The 21,820-nt window shown below is 45.9% G+C and overlaps 1 protein-coding gene across 4 annotated transcripts in view; it reads left to right on the top strand.

Annotated features, from left to right (window-relative positions):
• The window catches only part of LOC139544869 (mitogen-activated protein kinase 1-like), a 78,960-nt gene that overhangs the window by 19,826 nt on the left and 37,314 nt on the right, over positions 1 to 21,820 (top strand). For 3 of the 4 annotated variants that reach the window (XR_011668963.1, XR_011668962.1, XM_071352018.1), the window contains exons 2-4: positions 7,407 to 7,589; positions 12,992 to 13,262; positions 15,200 to 15,316. Coding sequence is in view for 2 of the 4 variants with exons in the window: in XM_071352018.1 (XP_071208119.1) it covers positions 7,407 to 7,589; positions 12,992 to 13,262; positions 15,200 to 15,316 (571 nt within the window). In the remaining 2 variants the exon portion in view is untranslated. The remainder of the gene's footprint in view (positions 1 to 7,406; positions 7,590 to 12,991; positions 13,263 to 15,199; positions 15,317 to 21,820) is intronic. The other variant, XM_071352019.1, reaches the window with a different exon arrangement.

Raw genomic sequence — 21,820 nt, forward strand, 5'->3', positions numbered from 1 at the left:
TAGTGTCTACCAGGAATCAGGAATCGTAACCGGTAGTGTCTACCAGGAATCAGGAATCGTAACCAGTAGTATATACCAGGAATAATTAATCACAACCAGTAGTATCTACCAGGAATCAGGAATCATAACCAGTAGTATCTACCAGGAATCAGGAATCGTAACCAGTAGTATCTACCAGGAATCAGGAATCGTAACCAGTAGTATATACCAGGAATCTTTTACACTCTAAATATTTTTGTTGTTGTTGAATATTTGCATATTTATTTCGGCACTCAATCTTGCCAAAGCATATTCTGTAGCAGGGTTTAATATGAATATAAAAATAATTTGACATGTTTTTTATGAATCTGGTCATGTACATATGGCCTTTTGAAATGAACACAGGAGAGGTTAAACCGAGACTTGCATAAGATTATTACCACACATTGCAATAACTCTGTTTCGGTGGTCTTAGGTAGTCTCCCTATAGGCTATTCCCTCCGTCACGACACTGCAGTTGCAGAGCTTGTGATCTCCATACAGCACCATGTGGCTTCAGAAAAGCCCCCCTCAGATGTCCTTCTGGAGGCCTGCAGCCAGACAGTCGTTATACCCTGACGTAGGACTATATGCCTCGTAGCCAAGTAAAGTGCAGAGCATGCATGATGCGTGCAACTCATCATTCCAACATGTTTGAACATTTTAATTCATCCTTCATTCAGTTCAGTATGTTATCAAATTTGATTAGTCACATGCGCCGAATACAACCGGTGTAACCGAAATGCTTACTTACGAGCCCTTAACCAACAATGCCGTTTCATTCAGTCATTTGTCTGCGTTGCAATAGGAATTAAATCAGAGAATAGAATACTCTTATCCATTTGTTTATTGAAATCCATGTGTGTGTTTTTAGCCTATCACTTTAACTAATTGTTTAATTTGAGACTTTTCCAAATACAAAATAGGCCTTCAACTTGTAGGCGTTCGCAATTTAGGCTATCATTTTGGGTACTGGTGTCTTGTGGAATAAATTTTACAACTCTATTTGTGTTCTATAACTGTTTTTATTACAGGGCTCTCCTTAAAAAGAGACACTAGCTCACATGCCTCTAAATATAGCCTCTATATAAATGGTAAACAAAATAGTTGAAGAAGCACGTGCAGTGGCGGATAGGGAAAATAAATCTAGCAATAAAAATAGGCTGTAGATCGTCTTGACCATTTGGGTCCCCTTGGCTATAACCTGTCCTGAGTTAAATAGCCAAGACTTCATCAATATTTCTGTTTTGTCTCATCTATTGATATGGTTATAGCCTCTGCGTGATGGGGTTGTGCAATGCAAATGGCTGTAACAAGCCTCCATACAGAGTTGGAATTCACTAATACAACAGTCAAAAAGCCTAATATAAGGCCTACAGTCCGTGCTCCCAAATACTGGAACAAGTGTGATTCATTAGGTTACATGATCACCACAGTAGCCCCACGCGGCTATAAAAAATAAATTATGCAATTATATGGTAACAGCATGGCATATTTACATAGTGGAATAGGCCTAAATCATATTTACTGTCCATTTTGTAGCTCAGGTGGTTATTCTAGACAAGGCTCTTCTGTGTCTTTTATCATTCTCACACAAGTCATTTGCTGAAGGCCCAAGCCTTTACTACGCCATCTAGTGGTGTAATGTCGTTATTGAATGCAGTTCTAAAACCAGCTCTCGACTTATTTTGGAAATGAAACCGGAAGCTGAAAAGTAACTCTAACTTCTGGGCTAGAGTGGTTTGATCGACGAGATAACTTATGTTCATGTCCTTTACAAATGCCACATTACTGACAACAGTTTGTGTACGCATAAAAAAAGATCTGAAACCGAGTAAAGTATGATGTAAAGTAAGATTTGAACGTGTAAATGTTCATTCATAGTCTTATAATAGTTTTTACTGTAAGTTTACAGATCTAATTGAATGTTTACGTTTCATGTTTCACGCATGTCTTTAACACACTTTACGTATTGATTTTCTTACGATCTTAACGATACGTACGTTCAACCTTTTGGGCAGTTATCTCGCTCCACACTTAATGATCAAATCAGTTTTGTTTTTCAAATCGGTTTTGGACTACAGCAGTAGCCACAGCAGTCAACTAGCTAGGTAGCCACAGCAGTCAACTAGCTAGGTAGCCACACCAGTCAACTAGCTAGGTAGCCACACCAGTCAACTAGCTAGGTAGCCACTGCAGTCAACTAGCTAGGTAGCCACAGCAGTCAACTAGCTAGGTAGCCACACCAAAGCAGTCAACTAGCTAGGTAGCCACACCAAAGCAGTCAACTAGCTAGGTAGCCACATCAGTCACGCTAGCTAGGTAGCCACAGCAGTCAACTAGCTAGGTAGTCACAGCAGTCAACTAGCTAGGTAGCCACAGCAGTCAACTAGCTAGGTAGCCACAGCAGTCAACTAGCTAGGTAGCCAAAGCAGTCAACTAGCTAGGTAGCCACAGCAGTCAACTAGCTAGGTAGCCAAAGCAGTCAACTAGCTAGGTAGCCACAGCAGTCAACTAGCTAGGTAGCCACGGCAGTCAACTAGCTAGGTAGCCACAGCAGTCAACTAGCTAGGTAGCCACACCAAAGCAGTCAACTAGCTAGGTAGCCACACCAAAGCAGTCAACTAGCTAGGTAGCCACATCAGTCAAGCTAGCTAGGTAGCCACAGCAGTCAACTAGCTAGGTAGTCACAGCAGTCAACTAGCTAGGTAGCCACAGCAGTCAACTAGCTAGGTAGCCACAGCAGTCAACTAGCTAGGTAGCCAAAGCAGTCAACTAGCTAGGTAGCCACAGCAGTCAACTAGCTAGGTAGCCAAAGCAGTCAACTAGCTAGGTAGCCACAGCAGTCAACTAGCTAGGTAGCCACAGCAGTCAACTAGCTAGGTAGCCACAGCAGTCAACTAGCTAGGTAGCCACAGCAGTCAACTAGCTAGGTAGCCACAGCAGTCAACTAGCTAGGTAGCCAAAGCAGTCAACTAGCTAGGTAGCCACATCAGTCAACTAGCTAGGTAGCCACATCAGTCAACTAGCTAGGTAGCCACAGCAGTCAACTAGCTAGGTAGCCACAGCAGTCAACTAGCTAGGTAGCCAAAGCAGTCAACTAGCTAGGTAGCCACAGCAGTCAACTAGCTAGGTAGCCACAGCAGTCAACTAGCTAGGTAGCCACAGCAGTCAACTAGCTAGGTAGCCACAGCAGTCAACTAGCTAGGTAGCCACAGCAGTCAACTAGCTAGGTAGCCACAGCAGTCAACTAGCTAGGTAGCCACAGGAGTCAACTAGCTAGGTAGCCACAGGAGTCAACTAGCTAGGTAGCCACAGGAGTCAACTAGCTAGGTAGCCACAGGAGTCAACTAGCTAGGTAGCCACAGCAGTCAACTAGCTAGGTAGCCACAGCAGTCAACTAGCTAGGTAGCCACAGCAGTCAACTAGCTAGGTAGCCACAGCAGTCAACTAGCTAGGTAGCCACACCAGTCAACTAGCTAGGTAGCCACCAATTAACAAGCTAGTTAGCTACCACATCTTCTTGTCAAGCTGTCAACAGAGTAGCTAGCAAGCAACAAGATATGTCGAATAAGTCTAAAAACCATCAAAAAGAAAGGAGGACCAAGGCACTCTTCATATAATTAATTAAAATGCCTTTATTAGTATGGCATGTTCAATAGAAACAAAGTTTTAAAAACCGACGCGTTTCGGCTGCATGGCCTTTTACCAAAGAGCACCTTCTACCTACCAAAATCTACTATAGTGTACCTTAGTAGCGCTTCCCTTCCTCCTCTTTCTACAAGTCTAAAAACCACTTGAGGGCAAATAAATCAGATTTGACTGTTCAGACTGTAGTCTATCACCATGTAACACTGTAGTATGTCACCATGTAACACTGTAGTATGTCACCATGTAACACTGTAGTATGTCACCATGTAACACTGTAGTATGTCACCATGTAACACTGTGGTATGTCACCATGTAACACTGTGGTATGTCACCATGTAACACTGTGGTATGTCACCATGTAACACTGTAGTATGTCACCATGTAACACTGTGGTATGTCACCATGTAACACTGTGGTATGTCACCATGTAACACTGTAGTATGTCACCATGTAACACTGTGGTATGTCACCATGTAACACGGTGGTATGTCACCATGTAACACTGTGGTATGTCACCATGTAACACTGTGGTATGTAACACGGTGGTATGTCACCATGTAACACTGTGGTATGTCACCATGTCACACTGTGGTATGTCACCATGTAACACGGTGGTATGTCACCATGTAACACTGTGGTATGTCACCATGTAACACTGTGGTATGTCACCATGTAACACTGTAGTATGTCACCATGTAACACTGTGGTATGTCACCATGTAACACTGTAGTATGTCACCATGTAACACTGTGGTATGTCACCATGTAACACGGTGGTATGTCACCATGTAACACTGTGGTATGTCACCATGTAACACTGTGGTATGTAACACGGTGGTATGTCACCATGTAACACTGTGGTATGTCACCATGTCACACTGTGGTATGTCACCATGTAACACGGTGGTATGTCACCATGTAACACTGTGGTATGTCACCATGTAACACTGTGGTATGTCACCATGTAACACTGTAGTATGTCACCATGTAACACTGTGGTATGTCACCATGTAACACTGTAGTATGTCACCATGTCACACTGTGGTATGTCACCATGTCACGCTGTGGTATGTCACCATGTAACACTGTGGTATGTCACCATGTAACACTGTGGTATGTCACCATGTAACACTGTGGTATGTCACCATGTAACACTGTGGTATGTCACCATGTCACGCTGTGGTATGTCACCATGTAACACTGTGGTATGTCACCATGTCACTGTGGTATGTCACCATGTAACACGGTGGTATGTCACCATGTAACACGGTGGTATGTCACGCTGTGGTATGTCACCATGTTACGCTGTAGTATGTAACACTGTGGTATGTCACCATGTAACACGGTGGTATGTCACCATGTAACACTGTGGTATGTCACGCTGTGGTATGTCACCATGTTACGCTGTAGTATGTAACACTGTGGTATGTCACCATGTAACACTGTGGTATGTCACCATGTAACACTGTGGTATGTCACCATGTAACACTGTGGTATGTCACCATGTAACACTGTGGTATGTCACCATGTAACACTGTGGTATGTCACCATGTAACACGGTGGTATGTCACCATGTCACACTGTGGTATGTCACCATGTAACACTGTGGTATGTAACACTGTGGTATGTCACCATGTAACACGGTGGTATGTCACCATGTAACACTGTGGTATGTAACACTGTGGTATGTCACCATGTAACACGGTGGTATGTCACCATGTCACACTGTGGTATGTCACCATGTAACACTGTGGTATGTCACCATGTAACACTGTAGTATGTCACCATGTAACACTGTGGTATTTCACCATGTAACACTTTAGTGTGTTGTAGTGTTGCACGGTTATATAGTCCAGTGTGAGTCACCAGGTTTTTTGAAACAAGGCATGAGAAGACTGTCTTTGGTTTGTTTGTTTGTTTGTTTGTTTGTCAATTAGGGTGTGCAGGGTGAATACGTGGTCTGTTGTACGGTAATTTGGTGAATACGTGGTCTGTTGTACGGTAATTTGGTGAATACGTGGTCTGTTGTACGGTAATTTGGTGAATACGTGGTCTGTTGTACGGTAATTTGGTGAATACGTGGTCTGTTGTACGGTAATTTGGTGAATACGTGGTCTGTTGTACGGTAATTTGGTGAATACGTGGTCTGTTGTACGGTAATTTGGTGAATACGTGGTCTGTTGTACGGTAATTTGGTGAAAATCCATTTTGTGATTTGCTAGTACATTGACTTCACTGAGTAAATGTACAAGTCTGCTGTTAATTATTTTGCAGAGGATTTTCCCAAGGTTGCTGTTGACACATATCCCACAGTAGTTATTGGGGGCAAATTTGTCTACACTTTGTGGATTGGGGGGGGCTCAGTCCTTTGTTCCAAATATTGGGGAAGATTCCACAGCTGAGGATGATGTTAAAAAGTATAGCCAATTGGAATTTGTACTCTGTATATTTTATCATTTAATTTAGGATACCATCAACACCACAGGCCTTTTTGGTTTTGAGGGTTTGTATTTTGTCCTGTAGTGTTCATTCAATGTAATTGACTAACCCAGTGGGTTCTCGTAGTCTATTTTTAAAATGTATTTAAAAATATTTAAAAAAATATATATTTTTATCTAATTGGTAGTTAGTCTTGTCCCATCGCCGCAACTCCCGTACGGACTCAGGAGAGGCGAAGGTCGAGAGCCATGCGTCCTCCGAAACACGACCCCACCAAGCTGCACTGCTTCGTGACACACTGCTCGCTTAACCCGGAAGTCGGCCTCACCAACGTGTCGGAGGAAACACTGTTCAACTGGCGACGGTGTCAGAGTGCACGCGCCCGGCCCGCCACAGGAGTCACAAGAGCGCGATGGGACACGGACATCCCAACCTGACAAACCCTCCCCTAACCCAGGCGACGCAGGGCCAAACCCTCCCCTAACCCAGGCGACGCAGGGCCAAACCCTCCCCTAACCCAGGCGACGCAGGGCCAAACCCTCCCCTAACCCAGGCGACGCAGGGCCAAACCCTCCCCTAACCCAGGCGACGCAGGGCCAAACCCTCCCCTAACCCAGGCGACGCAGGGCCAAACCCTCCCCTAACCCAGGCGACGCAGGGCCAAACCCTCCCCTAACCCAGGCGACGCAGGGCCAAACCCTCCCCTAACCCAGGCGACGCAGGGCCAAACCCTCCCCTAACCCAGGCGACGCAGGGCCAAACCCTCCCCTAACCCAGGCGACGCAGGGCCAAACCCTCCCCTAACCCAGGCGACGCAGGGCCAAACCCTCCCCTAACCCAGGCGACGCAGGGCCAAACCCTCCCCTAACCCAGGCGACGCAGGGCCAAACCCTCCCCTAACCCAGGCGACGCAGGGCCAATTGTGCATCACCTCATGAATCTCTCGGTCGCGGCCGGCTGCAACACAGCCCGGGATCGAACCCTGATCTGTAGTGACTCCTCAAGCACTGCAGTGCCTTAGACCGCTGAGTCACTCGGAGGACCAGAGTTCTGGTAGTCTTAAATAGATGATTCTAAGATTTGTATTTGATGTGTGTTTTTGCTATTTGTTCTTTGTTACAGAGACAAAAAGATTGGAGAAGTGGTTTATCCCTATCTCTGTTTTGGATTGGATAAGTCTTTGTGTTTAGTGTGTTCCAATTTTCCCAGAAGTGATTAGATAGTATGGATTTTTCAATTACATTCAGCTGATTCTCTCTCACTCAGACACTAACCTGCTCTCTCTCTCTATCCCCCCAGCTCTGCTTATTGCCGTGACAACAAGGTCCGCGTGGCGATAAAGAAGATCAGTCCGTTTGAGCACCAGACATACTGCCAGAGGACTCTGAGAGAGATTAAGATCCTGCTGCGCTTCAAACATGAGAACATCATCAGCATCAACGACATCATCCTCACTCCCTCCATCGACCAGATGAAGGACGTGTATCCTTTACCTGACGATGTCAGTAAACCTGTTCCATCGCCACACACATACAGAGAGACATGTACACACACTCTTCTCTCTCACACAAAACCCCACAGGAATGCTGTACTTCACATTCATCGGGACAGTATCATAATGATTTCCAGACATTTGTTAGTAATGTTGTCAGATCTTAGTCCGTTTCATCACAGGAACGTTGAATCAGAATGTCCAACCAATCAGAGAATGTTAGAGGGACAGTGGTCAGTTTGGTTTAATGTCTTCCAAATACACTGAGCGTAAAAAACATTAGGAACAACTGCTCTCTCCACGAGACTGACCAGGTGAATCCATGATCTCTTATTGATGTGACTTGTTTAATCCACTTCAATCAGTGTAGATGAAGGGGAGGAGATGGGTTAAATTGACACATGGATGTGAATGGGCAAGACAAAAGATTTAAGTGCCTTTGAACGGGGTATGGTAGTAGGTGCCAGGCGCACCGGTTTGGGTCAAGAACTGCAACTCTGCTGGGTTTTTCACCCTCAACAGTTTTCCGTGTGTATCAAGAATGGACCACCACCCAAAGGACATCCAGACAACTTGACACAACTGTAGGGATCATTGGAGTCAACATGGGCCAGGATTCCTGTGGAACACTTTAGACACCTTGTATAGTCCATGACCCGACGAATTGAGGCTGTTCTGGGGGCAAAAGGGGCGTGCTAATATTTTGTGCAATCAGTCTAACACAACACTATAACATACTGAAGTTCACTACTGGTCAAAAGTTTTAGAACACCTACTTATTCAAGGGTTTTTATTTTATTTTTTAATATTTTCTACGTTGTAGAATAATAGTGAAGACATCAAAACTATGAAATAGCACATTTGGAATCATGTAGTAACCAAAAAAGTGTAAAACAAATCAAAATATATTTTATTCAGCTTTGCACACTTGGCATTCTCTCAACCAGCTTCATGAGGAATGCTTTTCCAACATTCTTGAAGGATTTCCCACATATGCTGAGCACTTGTTGGCTGCTTTTCCTTCACTCTGCGGTCCAACTCATCCCAAACCATCTCAATTGGTTTGAGGTCGGGTGATTGTGGAGGCCAGGTGATCTGATGCAGCACTCCATCACTCTCCTTCTTGGTCAAATACCCCTTACATAGCCTGGAGGTGTGTTGGGTCATTGTCCTGTTGAAAAACAAATGATAGTCGCACTAAGCCCAAATCAGATGGGATGGCGTATCGCTGCAGAATGCTGTGGTAGCCATGCTGGTTAAGTGTGGCTTGAATTATAAATATATCAGTGTCACCAGCAAAGCCCCATCACACCTCCTCCTCCATGCTTCACGGCAAGAAATACATATGCGTAGATCATCTGTTCACGCACACCGCGTCTCACAAAGACACGGCGGTTGGAACCAAAAATCTACAATTTCACCTCATCAGACCAAAGGACAGATTTCCACTGGTCTAATGTCCACTGCTCGTGTTTCTTGGCCCAAACAAGTATCTTCTTCTTATTGGTGTCCTTTAGTAGTGGTTTCTTTGCAGCAATTCAACCATGAAGGCCTGATTCACGCAGTCTCCCCTGAACAGTTGATGTTGAGATGTGTCTGTTACTTGAACTCTGAAGCATTTATTTGGGCTGCAATTTCTGATAACTGGTAACTCTAATTAACTTATCCTCTGCAGCAGAGAACTCTGGGTCTTCCTTTCCTGTGGCGGTCCTCATGAGAGCCAGTTTCATCATAGTGCTTGATAGTTTTTGTGACTGACCTTAAAGAAACTTTCAAAGTTCTTGACATTTTCCAGATTGACTGACCTTCATGTCTTAAAGTAATGATGGACTGTCGTTTCTCTTTGCTTATTTGAGCTGTTCTTGCCATAATATGGACCTGGTCTTTTACCAAATAGGGCTATCTTCTGTATACAGTGGGGAGAACAAGTATTTGATACACTGCCGATTTTGCAGGTTTTCCTACTTACAAAGCATGTAGAGGTCTGTAATATTTATCATAGGTACACTTCAACTGTGAGAGACGGAATCTAAAACAAAAATCCAGAAAATCACATTGTATGATTTTTAAGTAATTAATTTGCATTTTATTGCATGACATAAGTATTTGATACATCAGAAAAGCAGAACTTAATATTTGGTACAGAAACCTTTGTTTGCAATTACAGAGATCATACGTTTCCTGGAGTTCTTGACCAGGTTTGCACACACTGCAGCAGGGATTTTGTCCCACTCCTCCATACAGACCTTCTCCAGATCCTTCAGGTTTCGGGGCTGTCGCTGGGCAATACGGACTTTCAGCGCCCTCCAAAGATTTTCTATTGGGTTCAGGTCTGGAGACTGGCTAGGCCACTCCAGGACCTTGAGATGCTTCTTACGGAGCCACTCCTTAGTTTCCCTGGCTGTGTGTTTCGGGTCGTTGTCATGCTGGAAGACCCAGCCACGACCCATCTTCAATGCTCTTACTGAGGGAAGGAGGTTGTTGGCCAAGATCTCGCGATACATGGCCCCATCCATCCTCCCCTCAATACGGTGCAGTCGTCCTGTCCCCTTTGCAGAAAAGCATCCCCAAAGAATGATGTTTCCACCTCCATGCTTCACGGTTGGGATGGTGTTCTTGGGGTTGTACTCATCCTTCTTCTTCCTCCAAACACGTCAAGTGGAGTTTAGACCAAAAAGCTCAATTTTTGTCTCATCAGACCACATGACCTTCTCCCATTCTTCCTCTGGATCATCCAGATGGTCATTGGCAAACTTCAGACGGGCCTGGACATGCCCTGGCTTGAGCAGGGGGACCTTGCGTGCGCTGCAGTATTTTAATCCATGACGGCGTAGTGTGTTACTAATGGTTTTCTTTGAGACTGTGGTCCCAGCTCTCTTCAGGTCATTGACCAGGTCCTGCCGTGTAGTTCTGGGCTGATCCCTCACCTTCCTCATGATCATTGATGCCCCACGAGGTGAGATCTTGCATGGAGCCCCAGACCGAGGATGATTGACCGTCATCTTGAACTTCTTCCATTTTCTAATAATTGCGCCAACAGTTGTTGCCTTCTCACCAAGCTGCTTGCCTATTGTCCTGTAGCCCATCCCAGCCTTGTGCAGGTCTACAATTTTATCCCTGATGTCCTTACACAGCTCTCTGGTCTTGGCCATTGTGGAGAGGTTGGAGTCTGTTTGATTGAGTGTGTGGACAGGTGTCTTTTATACAGGTAACGAGTTCAAACAGGTGCAGTTAATACAGGTAATGAGTGGAGAACAGGAGGGCTTCTTAAAGAAAAACTAACAGGTCTGTGAGAGCCGGAATTCTTACTGGTTGGAAGGTGATCAAATACTTATGTCTTGCAATAAAATGCAAATTAATTACTTAAAAATCATACAATGTGATTTTCTGGATTTTTGTTTTAGATTCCGTCTCTCACAGTTGAAGTGTACCTATGATAAAAATGACAGACCTCTACATGCTTTGTAAGTAGGAAAACCTGCAAAATCGGCAGTGTATCAAATACTTGTTCTCCCCACTGTATCTCCCCACCTTGTCACAACACAACTGATTGGCTCAAACGCATTAAGAAGAAAATAAATTCCACAAATGAACTTTTAAGAAAGCACACCTGTTAAATGAAATGCATTCCAGGTGACAACCTCATGAAGCTGGTTAAGAGAATGCCAAGTGTGCAAAGCTGTCATTAAGGCAAAGGGTGGCTACTTTGAAGAATCTCAAATGTAAAATAGATTTTGATTTGTTTAACACTTTTTTGTTTGCTACATGATTCCATATGTGTTATTTCATAGTTGTAATGTCTTCACTGTTATTCTACAATGTAGAAAATAGTATCATACAAGAAAGAACACCAACTCATTCAAGGGTTTAAAACGTTTTTTTTTTAAATCTATAGTTTCACAATTCCTGACATTTAATCCGAGTAAAAATTCCCTGTCTTAGGTCAGTTAGGATCACCACTTTATTTTAAGAATGTGAAATGTCAGAATAATAGTAGAGAGAATGATTTATTTCAGCTTTTATTTCTTTCATCACATTCCCAGTGCGTCAGAAGTAAATATACACAATTAGTATTTGGTAGCATTGCCTTTAAATTGTTTAACTTGGGTCAAATGTTTCAGGTAGCCTTCCACAAGCTTCCCACAATAAGTTGAGTGAATTTTGGCCCATTCCTCCTGACAGAGTTGGTTTAACTGAGTCAGGTTTGTAGGCCTCCTTGCTCGCACACGCTTTTTCAGTTCTGCCCACACATTTTCTATAGGATTGAGGTCAGGGCTTTGTGATGGCCACTCCAATACCTTGACTTTGTTGTACTTAAGCCATTTTGCCACAACTTTGGAAGTATGCTTGGGGTCATTGTCCATTTGGAAGACCCATTTGCGACCAAGATTTGACTTCCTGACTGATGTCTTGAGATGTTGCTTCAATATATCCACATAATTTCCCTCCTTCATGATGCCATCTATTTTGTGAAGTGCACCAATCCCTCCTGCAGCAAAGCACCCCCACAACATGATGCTACCACCCCCGTGCTTCACGGTTGGGATGGTGTTCTTCGGCTTGCAAGCCTCCCACTTTTTCCTCCAAACATAACGATGATCATTATGGCCAAACGGTTCTATTTTTGTTTCATCAGACCAGAGGACATTTCTCCAAAAAGTACGTACCTTGTCCCCATGTGCAGTTGCAAACCGTAGTCTGGCTTTTTTATGGCGGTTTTGGAGCAGTGGCTTCTTCCTTGCTGAGCGGCCTTTCAGGTTATGTCGATATAGGACTCGTTTTACTGTGAATATAGATAATTCTGTACCTGTTTCCTCCAGCATCTTCACAAGTTCCTTTGCTGTTGTTCTGGGATTGAGTTGCACTTTTCGCACCAAAGTATGTCGCCATGTGACTTTCTCGTTGTTGCAGCCTGAATTCAAAATAGATTACATTAAATATGTATTTTCTCACCCATCTACAGACAATACCCCATAAAGACAAAATGAAAACCATGTTTTTAGAAATTTTACCAATTTTATTAAACTTGAAACTTGAAATATCGAATTTACATAAGTATTCATACCCCTGAGTCAATACATGTTAGAATCACGTTTGGCAGCGAGTACAGCTGTGAGTCTTTTGTCTGAGAGTTTTCTTTTGCGAGGGTGGAGACTTATGGAACTCCCAATTTCTAACAGGTATATATCCACATTTAATTCACACAGCTGACCAAATTACGCAAGATTTTAGCGCTCAGTTAACTGAGATACACTGTTGGTCTTTAACAGTGTGTAACCCAGCTACTCATGACCTGATGGAGACAGACCTGTACAAGCTGAGCCTTAGATCTAATGACATGGGTTGTGTTGTTGTACCTATCTAGCAGATTCCTTAACCCCTTGTCTCCTAGCTACATCGTGCAGGACCTGATGGAGACAGACCTGTACAAGCTCCTGAAGACCCAGCGCCTGAGCAACGATCACATCTGTTACTTCCTGTATCAGATCCTGAGAGGCCTGAAGTACATCCACTCTGCCAACGTCCTGCACCGCGACCTCAAACCCTCCAACCTGCTGCTCAATACCACCTGTGATCTAAAGGTACTGACCCCTGACCCTAACGTCCTGCACCGCGACCTCAAACCCTCCAACCTGCTGCTCAATACCACCTGTGACCTAAAGGTACTGACCCCTGACCCTAACGTCCTGCACCGCGACCTCAATGGCTGTGGGAATCACTGAAGCTGGAGTCTTTTTTATATATATATATATATATATATATATATATATATATATAATCTTATATCTCCCTCACTAACTTTAGTTAGGTCACAGTTGTAAATGAGAACTTGTTCTCAACTGGCCTACCTGGTTAAAAGAATAGGTGAAAAAGAAAAAAAATGTCGCAAGGATCTGGACACAATTCCTTGCAGCTGAAAATGTCCCAGTTCTTCCATGGCCTGCATACTCACCAGACAGGTCACCCATTGAGCATGTTTGGGATGCTCTGGATAGATGTGTACGACAGCTTGTTCTAGTTCCCGCCAATATCCAGCAACTTCCCACAGCCATTGAAGAGGAGTGGGACAACATTCCACAAGGCCACAATCAACATCCTGATCAACTCTATGCGAAGGAGATGTGTCGTGCTGCATGAGGCAAATGGTGGTCACACCAGATACCATAGCGGACAAAAGTCAATGCATGGGGCATCTCGGCCATCACAGGTAACGTCCATTTGGAGAGCAGAAGGTGGGGAGTTTGAGTCAGTTTCCTCTTGATTGCAATAGATGCAGTAGCATTAAATTCTTCCTTTCGCAGTGTTATCTGACAACGGCATTGATGCGAGTGCCTCTGCCTTCAGTGATTTTTGCAATTCGTTCCAGTCATTGGCAGCAGAGAACTGGAAGGAAAAGCGGCCAAAAGGGGAGTTGCCTTTGGGGATGACCAGTGAAATATACCTGCTGGAGTTGACCACAGCAAACCGCATTAAATTCTCTGGCAACAGCTCTGGTGGACGATTCCTGCTGTCAGCATGCCAATTTGACAATTCCTCAAAACTTGAGACCTCTGGCATTGTGTTGTGTGCCAAAACTGCACATTTTTGTGGTATTTTATTGTCCCCAGCACAAGGTGCACCTGTGTAATGATCATGCTGTTTTGTCAGCTTCTTGATATGCCACACTTGTCAAGTGGATGGATTATCTTGGCAAAGGAGGAATGCTCACTAAAAGGGATGTGAAGACATTTGTGTACACAATTTGAGAGAATTAAGCTTTTTGTGTTTATGGAACATTTCTGGGATATTTTATTTCAGCTCATGAAACATGGGACCAACACTTGTTGCGTTTAGTGTATAAAACAATTTCACTACATGGAGTCACGACCCCAAGTTTGGGAACAGCTGCCCTAACCTCTAACCTACTGCACCGAGACCTCAGGCCCTCCAACCTGCTGCTCAATTACATCTGTGATCACAAAATACACTACTAACCTCTAACGTCCTGCACTGAGACCTCAGCCCCTCCAACCTGCTCCTGAATTCCATCTGTGATCACAAAATACGCTACTAACCTCTAACGTCCTGCACCGAGACCTCAGGCCCTCCAACCTGCTGCTCAATACCACCTGCGACCTCAAGGTAACGAACCTTGACCCCTAACCTAATCAGTAATAATACTACACTTTGGACCTGTTTCCGGGACACTGTCTGGGTCTAAAACGATTGCTTAATGGAGAATCTTTATTGAAAGTGTTTGTTTATTCCAGGACTAGGTTTAGTCTGGGAAATCAGCTCCTTCCAGGACTAGGTTCTACAAGCAGTCAGCTTCAAATGCTGTGCTGTTACATCTGCCGTGTCCCCTACTTTAAGGGCTTTGGGATTTTCCATGTTGAGACTTTCTCTAAACCCTCTTCTCTCCTCTCCTCACTAACGTCCTCCGCTGTCCCCTCCGATGTCCCCTTTCTCTCCTTTCATTCTGCTCTTTCCTCCTCTCCTCACTAATGTCCTCTGATGTCTCCTTTATCTCCTTTCATTCTGCTCTCCTCTCCTGCTCGCTGCTGCTCCCCCCCCCCCCCGCTGCTCTCTTCACTAACATCCTCCTCTTCCCTCTCCTTAGATCTGCGACTTCGGTCTGGCACGTGTGGCTGACCCAGACCACGACCACACAGGCTTCCTGACGGAGTATGTAGCTACTCGCTGGTACCGGGCGCCTGAGATCATGCTCAACTCCAAGGTTAGCGCCACCTGGTGGCCAGACAGATAAATGCCAAATCTCAATGCACCACACACCATGACACAAGACCAGGGGTTTTCAACCTTTCCTTGCCCAGGCAAACCGGTGACCCAGGGACTGCGATCATATGTTAAGACAAGATGTGACATATATTTTTACTATCAGGTGAACGCTAATGAAAGTAGAATTATTCAACATGTAAAATGAATATAATTGTTGGGACAGTTTCATTATGTTGACCTCCCCACAGTTTATTGGAAGAGTAAGTGTAATCTCTAACATACCTTTTCTAGCTAATAGATTATCTTGGTGGCGTGGACAAAATGTTGCTGTTTTTAAAGCGTGCGTGCTAACCGTTCCTGTAGACTTCCAGTCATTGCGCTAATGCTAGTTAGGTGGTTTCCATGACCCAACGCAAACTTCTTTCATACTGGACAGAGACTTTTTATTTATTTAACCTTTATTTTATCAGGGAGTCCGAATTACAGAAATGACACACATCAAAATAAATACAAGCAGAAAGAAAAAGTCATAAACACATTAATTGTTATGCTGGTGAATGAGGACCCAAAAGCGACGTAATAGTAACAGAGTCTTTATTCCAGTATTAAACAAATAATGATTCTCATGGATATTATCAATGGTCAATCCAAAACAGGAAACTGAAATCCTCTCGTCAATAGAGAGGAACGACTGGAGACGCGACCACAGACTGCAGGTCGCTTCAGGAAGGCACTGGCCGTAGCTGACATAGACACCTGCTCACACGCAGCATCTGAAGAAGGCAAAGAACACGACAGGGCGGAACAAGGACACAGGAACAGCAAACATCAAACAAGAATCCGACCAGGACAGAAGCGGAAAACAGAGGGAGAAATAGGGACTCTAATCAGAGGGCAAAATAGGGGACAGGTGTGAAAGAGTAAATGAGGTCGTTAGGAGAATGAGAAACAGCTGGGAGCAGGAACGGAACGATAGAGAGAGAGAGCGGGAGAGGGAGGAGGAGAGAGAGAGAGAAAGAGGGAAAGAACCTAATAAGACCAGCAGAGGGAAGCACAGGGACAAGACATGAAGATCAAAGACAAAACATGACAGTACCCCCCCACTCACCAAGCGCCACCTGGCGCACTCGAGGAGGAACCCTGGCGGCGACGAAGGAAATCATCAATCAACGAACGGTCCAGCACGTCCCGAGAAGGAACCCAACTCCTCTCCTCAGGACCGAAACCCTCCCCATCCACTAAGTACTGTTGACCACGTCCCTGAGAACGCATGTCCATGATCCTCCGTTCCTTGTAAATAGGTGCGCCCTCGACAAGGACGGGAGGGGGGGAGGGAAGACGAACGGGGGCGCGAAGAAAAGGCTTGACACAAGAGACATGGAAGACAGGGTGGACGCGACGAAGATGTCGCGGAAGAAGCAGTCGCACAGCGACAGGATTAACGACCTGAGAGACACGGAACGGACCAATGAACCGCGGAGTCAACTTGCGAGAAGCTGTCGTAAGGGAAAGGTTACGAGTGGAAAGCCACACTCTCTGACCGCGACAATACCTAGGACTCTTAATCCTACGTTTATTGGCGGCTCTCACAGTCCTCCCCGCAGACGAAGGCAGACCGGTAATAAAGTCTAAGGCGATCTGAGACCATGGTCGAGAAGGAATGGGAAGCGGTCTAAGACGACCGGCAGGAGGAGAGTTACCTGACTTAGTCTGCGCGCAGTCCGAACAAGCAGCCACGAAACGACGCGTGTCCCGCTCCTGAGTAGGCCACCAAAACCGCTGGCGAATAGAAGCAAGCGTACCCCGAACGCCGGGGTGACCAGCTAACTTGGCAGAATGAGCCCACTGAAGAACAGCCAGACGAGTAGAGACAGGAACGAACAGAAGGTTACTAGGACAAGCGCGCGGCGACGCAGTGTGAGTGAGTGCTTGCTTTACCTGTCTCTCAATTCCCCAGACAGTCAACCCGACAACACGCCCTTCAGGGAGAATCCCCTCGGGTTCGGTAGAAACCACAGGAGAACTAAAGAGACGGGATAAAGCATCAGGCTTGGTGTTCTTATTTCCCGGACGATAGGAAATCTCGAACTCGAAACGAGCGAAAAACAACGCCCAACGAGCTTGACGTGCATTAAGTCGTTTGGCAGAACGGATGTACCCAAGGTTCTTATGGTCAGTCCAAACGACAAAAGGAACGGTCGCCCCCTCCAACCACTGTCGCCATTCGCCTAAGGCTAAGCGGATGGCGAGCAGTTCGCGGTTACCCACATCATAGTTGCGTTCCGATGGCGACAAGCGATGAGAAAAGTAAGCGCAAGGATGGACCTTATCGTCAGACTGGAAGCGCTGGGACAGAATGGCTCCCACGCCCACCTCTGAAACGTCAACCTCGACAATGAATTGTTTAGTGACGTCAGGAGTAACAAGGATAGGGGCGGATGTAAAACGCTTCTTGAGGAACTCAAAAGCTCCCTGGGCGGAACCGGACCACTTAAAGCAAGACTTGACAGAAGTCAGAACTGTGAGAGGGGCAGCCACTTGACCGAAATTACGAATGAAACGCCGAAAGAAATTAGCGAAACCGAGAAAGCGCTGTAACTCGACACGTGACTTAGGAACGGGCCAATCGCTGACATCCTGGACCTTAGCGGGATCCATCTGAATGCCTTCAGCAGACAGATAATCCTCGAGAGCCTTACGTTCGGGAGCCGACAGAGAGAATAATCTACCCCGAGGGGAAGTGGTCCCCGGAAGGAGATCAATACAACAATCATACGACCGGTGAGGAGGAAGAGAGCTGGCTCTGGACCGACTGAAGACCGTGCGTAGATCATGATATTCCTCCGGCACTCCTGTCACATCACCAGGCTCCTCCTGAGTAGAGGGGACAGAAGAAACAGGAGGGATAACAGACATTAAACACTTCACATGACAAGAAACGTTCCAGGATAGGATAGAATTACTAGACCAATTAATAGAAGGATTATGACATACTAGCCAGGGATGACCCAAAACAACAGGTGTAACAGGTGAACAAAAAATCAAAAAAGAAATGGTCTCACTGTGGTTACCAGATACTGTGAGGGTTAAAGGTAGTGTCTCACATCTGATACTGGGGAGAGGACTACCATCTAAGGCGAACATGGGTGTGAGCCTCCCTAACTCTCTGAGAGGAATGTCATGTTTCCGAGCCCATGCTTCGTCCATAAAACAACCCTCAGCCCCAGAGTCTATCAAGGCACTGCAGGAAGCAGCCGACCCGGTCCAGCGTAGATGGACCGACAAGGTAGTACAGGATCTTGATGGAGAGACCTGAGTAGTAGCGCTCACCAGTAGCCCTCCGCTTACTGATGAGCTCTGGCCTTTAACTGGACATGACATGACAAAATGTCCAGCAGAACCGCAATAGAAGCAAAGGCGGTTGGTGATTCTCCGTTCCCTCTCCTTAGTCGAGATGTGAATACCTCCCAGCTGCATGGGCTCAGTCTCTGAGCCGATGGAAGGAGATGGTTGAGATGCGGAGAAGGGAAACCCCGTTAACGCGAGCTCTCTTCCACGAGCTCGGTAACGAAGATCTACCCGTCGTTCTATGCGGATGGCGAGTGCAATCAAAGAGTCCACGCTGGAAGGAACCTCCCGGGAGAGAATCTCATCCTTAACCTCAGCGTGGAGTCCCTCCAGAAAACGGGCGAGCAACGCCGGCTCGTTCCAGTCACTAGATGCAGCAAGAGTACGAAACTCTATAGAGTAATCCGTTATGGATCGATCACCTTGACATAGGGAAGCCAGGGCCCTGGAAGCCTCCTTCCCAAAAACTGAACGATCAAAAACCCGTATCATCTCCTCTTTAAAGTTCTGATAATCGTTAGAACACTCAGCCCTTGCCTCCCAGATAGCTGTGCCCCACTCCCGAGCCCGACCAGTAAGGAGTGATATGACGTAAGCGATCCGAGCTCTCTCACTAGAGTACGTGTTGGGCTGGAGAGAGAACACAATATCACACTGGGTGAGAAAAGAGCGACACTCAGTGGGCTGCCCAGAGTAACATGGTGGGTTATTAACCCTAGGTTCCGGAGACTCGGAAGACCAGGAAGTAGCTGGTGGCACAAGACGAAGACTCTGAAACTGTCCAGAGAGATCGGAGACCTGAGCGGCCAGGGTCTCAACGGCATGACGAGCAGCAAACAATTCCTGCTCGTGTCTGCCGAGCATTGCTCCCTGGAACCCGACGGCAGTGTTGAGAGAATCCATAGTCGCTGGGTCCATCTTGGTCGGATTCTTCTGTTATGCTGGTGAATGAGGACCCAAAAGCGACGTAATAGTAACAGAGTCTTTATTCCAGTATTAAACAAATAATGATTCTCATGGATATTATCAATGGTCAATCCAAAACAGGAAACTGAAATCCTCTCGTCAATAGAGAGGAACGACTGGAGACGCGACCACAGACTGCAGGTCGCTTCAGGAAGGCACTGGCCGTAGCTGACATAGACACCTGCTCACACGCAGCATCTGAAGAAGGCAAAGAACACGACAGGGCGGAACAAGGACACAGGAACAGCAAACATCAAACAAGAATCCGACCAGGACAGAAGCGGAAAACAGAGGGAGAAATAGGGACTCTAATCAGAGGGCAAAATAGGGGACAGGTGTGAAAGAGTAAATGAGGTCGTTAGGAGAATGAGAAACAGCTGGGAGCAGGAACGGAACGATAGAGAGAGAGAGCGGGAGAGGGAGAGAGGGAGGAGGAGAGAGAGAGAGAAAGAGGGAAAGAACCTAATAAGACCAGCAGAGGGAAGCACAGGGACAAGACATGAAGATCAAAGACAAAACATGACATTAATAAGGTCCTCATTCAGCTTCCTGAATTGACCTAGAGACACCAGAACATCACATTGAATAACATTTTGAAGATTGTTCCACAAATAAGGTGCAAGATAACTAAAAGATGACTCAGTAGAGACCAATGGAATTTCCAGAGGTAGCCATCCCTGAGATCGGGTCTGGTAACTCGATTGTCTAAAGTTTAGTAATGATGTTAGGTACAGTGGGACTTTTTAAATTCGATTTTTTTACAGATACGGCGATATTGTTAACAGTAAAAAGTACAGGACTCAGAATCGACCCCTGAGGGATATGTTTCGTAATATCCAGGAATCCTGAATTTTTGTACATTTTTATATTTTCTCTCCCCTTTTTCTCCCCAATTTCAATCTTGTCTCATCACTGTAACTCCCCAATGGGCTCGGGAGGTGAAGGTCGAGGTATGCGTCCTAAACCGAAACATGACGCGCCAAACCGCGCATCTTAACACCCGTTCGATTAACCCGTAAGTCAGCCGCACCAAAATTTCAGAGGAAACACCGTTCATCTGACGACGGAGTCAGCCTGCAGGCGCCCGGCCCGCCACAAGGAGTTGCTAGAGCGCGATGAGCCAAGTAAAGAGCCAAGTAAAGCCAAACCCTCCCCTAATCGCACTATGTAGACTCCTGATCGCGGGCGGTTGTGATACAGCCTGGAATTGAACCCAGGTCTGTAGTGACGCCTCTAGCACTGCGATGCAGTGTCTTAGACCACTGCGCCACTCGGGAGGCCCCCCATGAACCCCGATTTAACACCATCAGTAGATATACATTGAGTTCAATCTGTCAAGTCATTTTTTAACCAGTTACTGGAACAAAGTTCTTTTAAGAGGTTCATAAATGTAACTGTAGATATCTAAAAGTACAATGATTGCATATTAAAAAAATGCAGCAAAAATGTATATCTTCAGAACATATATTGTAGAACACAAGTAAAAACGCGGGTACATTACTCAACCCTTAAAATTTAACACAAGGCCTGGGTCAAGGCCAATTGAGGAAAGCCTCTGAATTAGCAGTGAGTGAGCAACCGTATTGGGGTCAGGTTAGGGGGAGTACATGGTCCGTATCCACACCTTGGGGTCAGGTTAGAGGGGGTACATGGTCCCTGTCCACACCTTGTGGTCAGGTTAGGGGGAGTACATGGTCCCTGTCCACACCTTGGGGTCAGGTTAGGGGGAGTACATGGTCCCTGTCCACACCTTGGGGTCAGGTTAGGGGGAGTACATGGGCCCTGTCCACACCTTGGGGTCAGGTTAGAGGGGGTACATGGGCCCTGTCCACACCTTGGGGTCAGGTTAGGGGGAGTACATGGGCCCTGTCCACACCTTGGGGTCAGGTTAGAGGGGGTACATGGGCCCTGTCCACACCTTGGGGTCAGGTTAGAGGGGGTACATGGTCCGTATCCACACCTTGGGGTCAGGTTAGAGGGGGTACATGGTCCGTATCCACACCTTGGGGTCAGGTTAGAGGGGGTACATGGTCCCTGTCCACACCTTGGGGTCAGGTTAGGGGGAGTACATGGGCCCTGTCCACACCTTGGGGTCAGGTTAGAGGGGGTACATGGGCCCTGTCCACACCTTGGGGTCAGGTTAGAGGGGGTACATGGTCCGTATCCACACCTTGGGGTCAGGTTAGAG

This window comes from Salvelinus alpinus, chromosome 19 (genome assembly GCF_045679555.1).
Source record: "Salvelinus alpinus chromosome 19, SLU_Salpinus.1, whole genome shotgun sequence".
Lineage (NCBI taxonomy): Eukaryota > Metazoa > Chordata > Actinopteri > Salmoniformes > Salmonidae > Salvelinus > Salvelinus alpinus.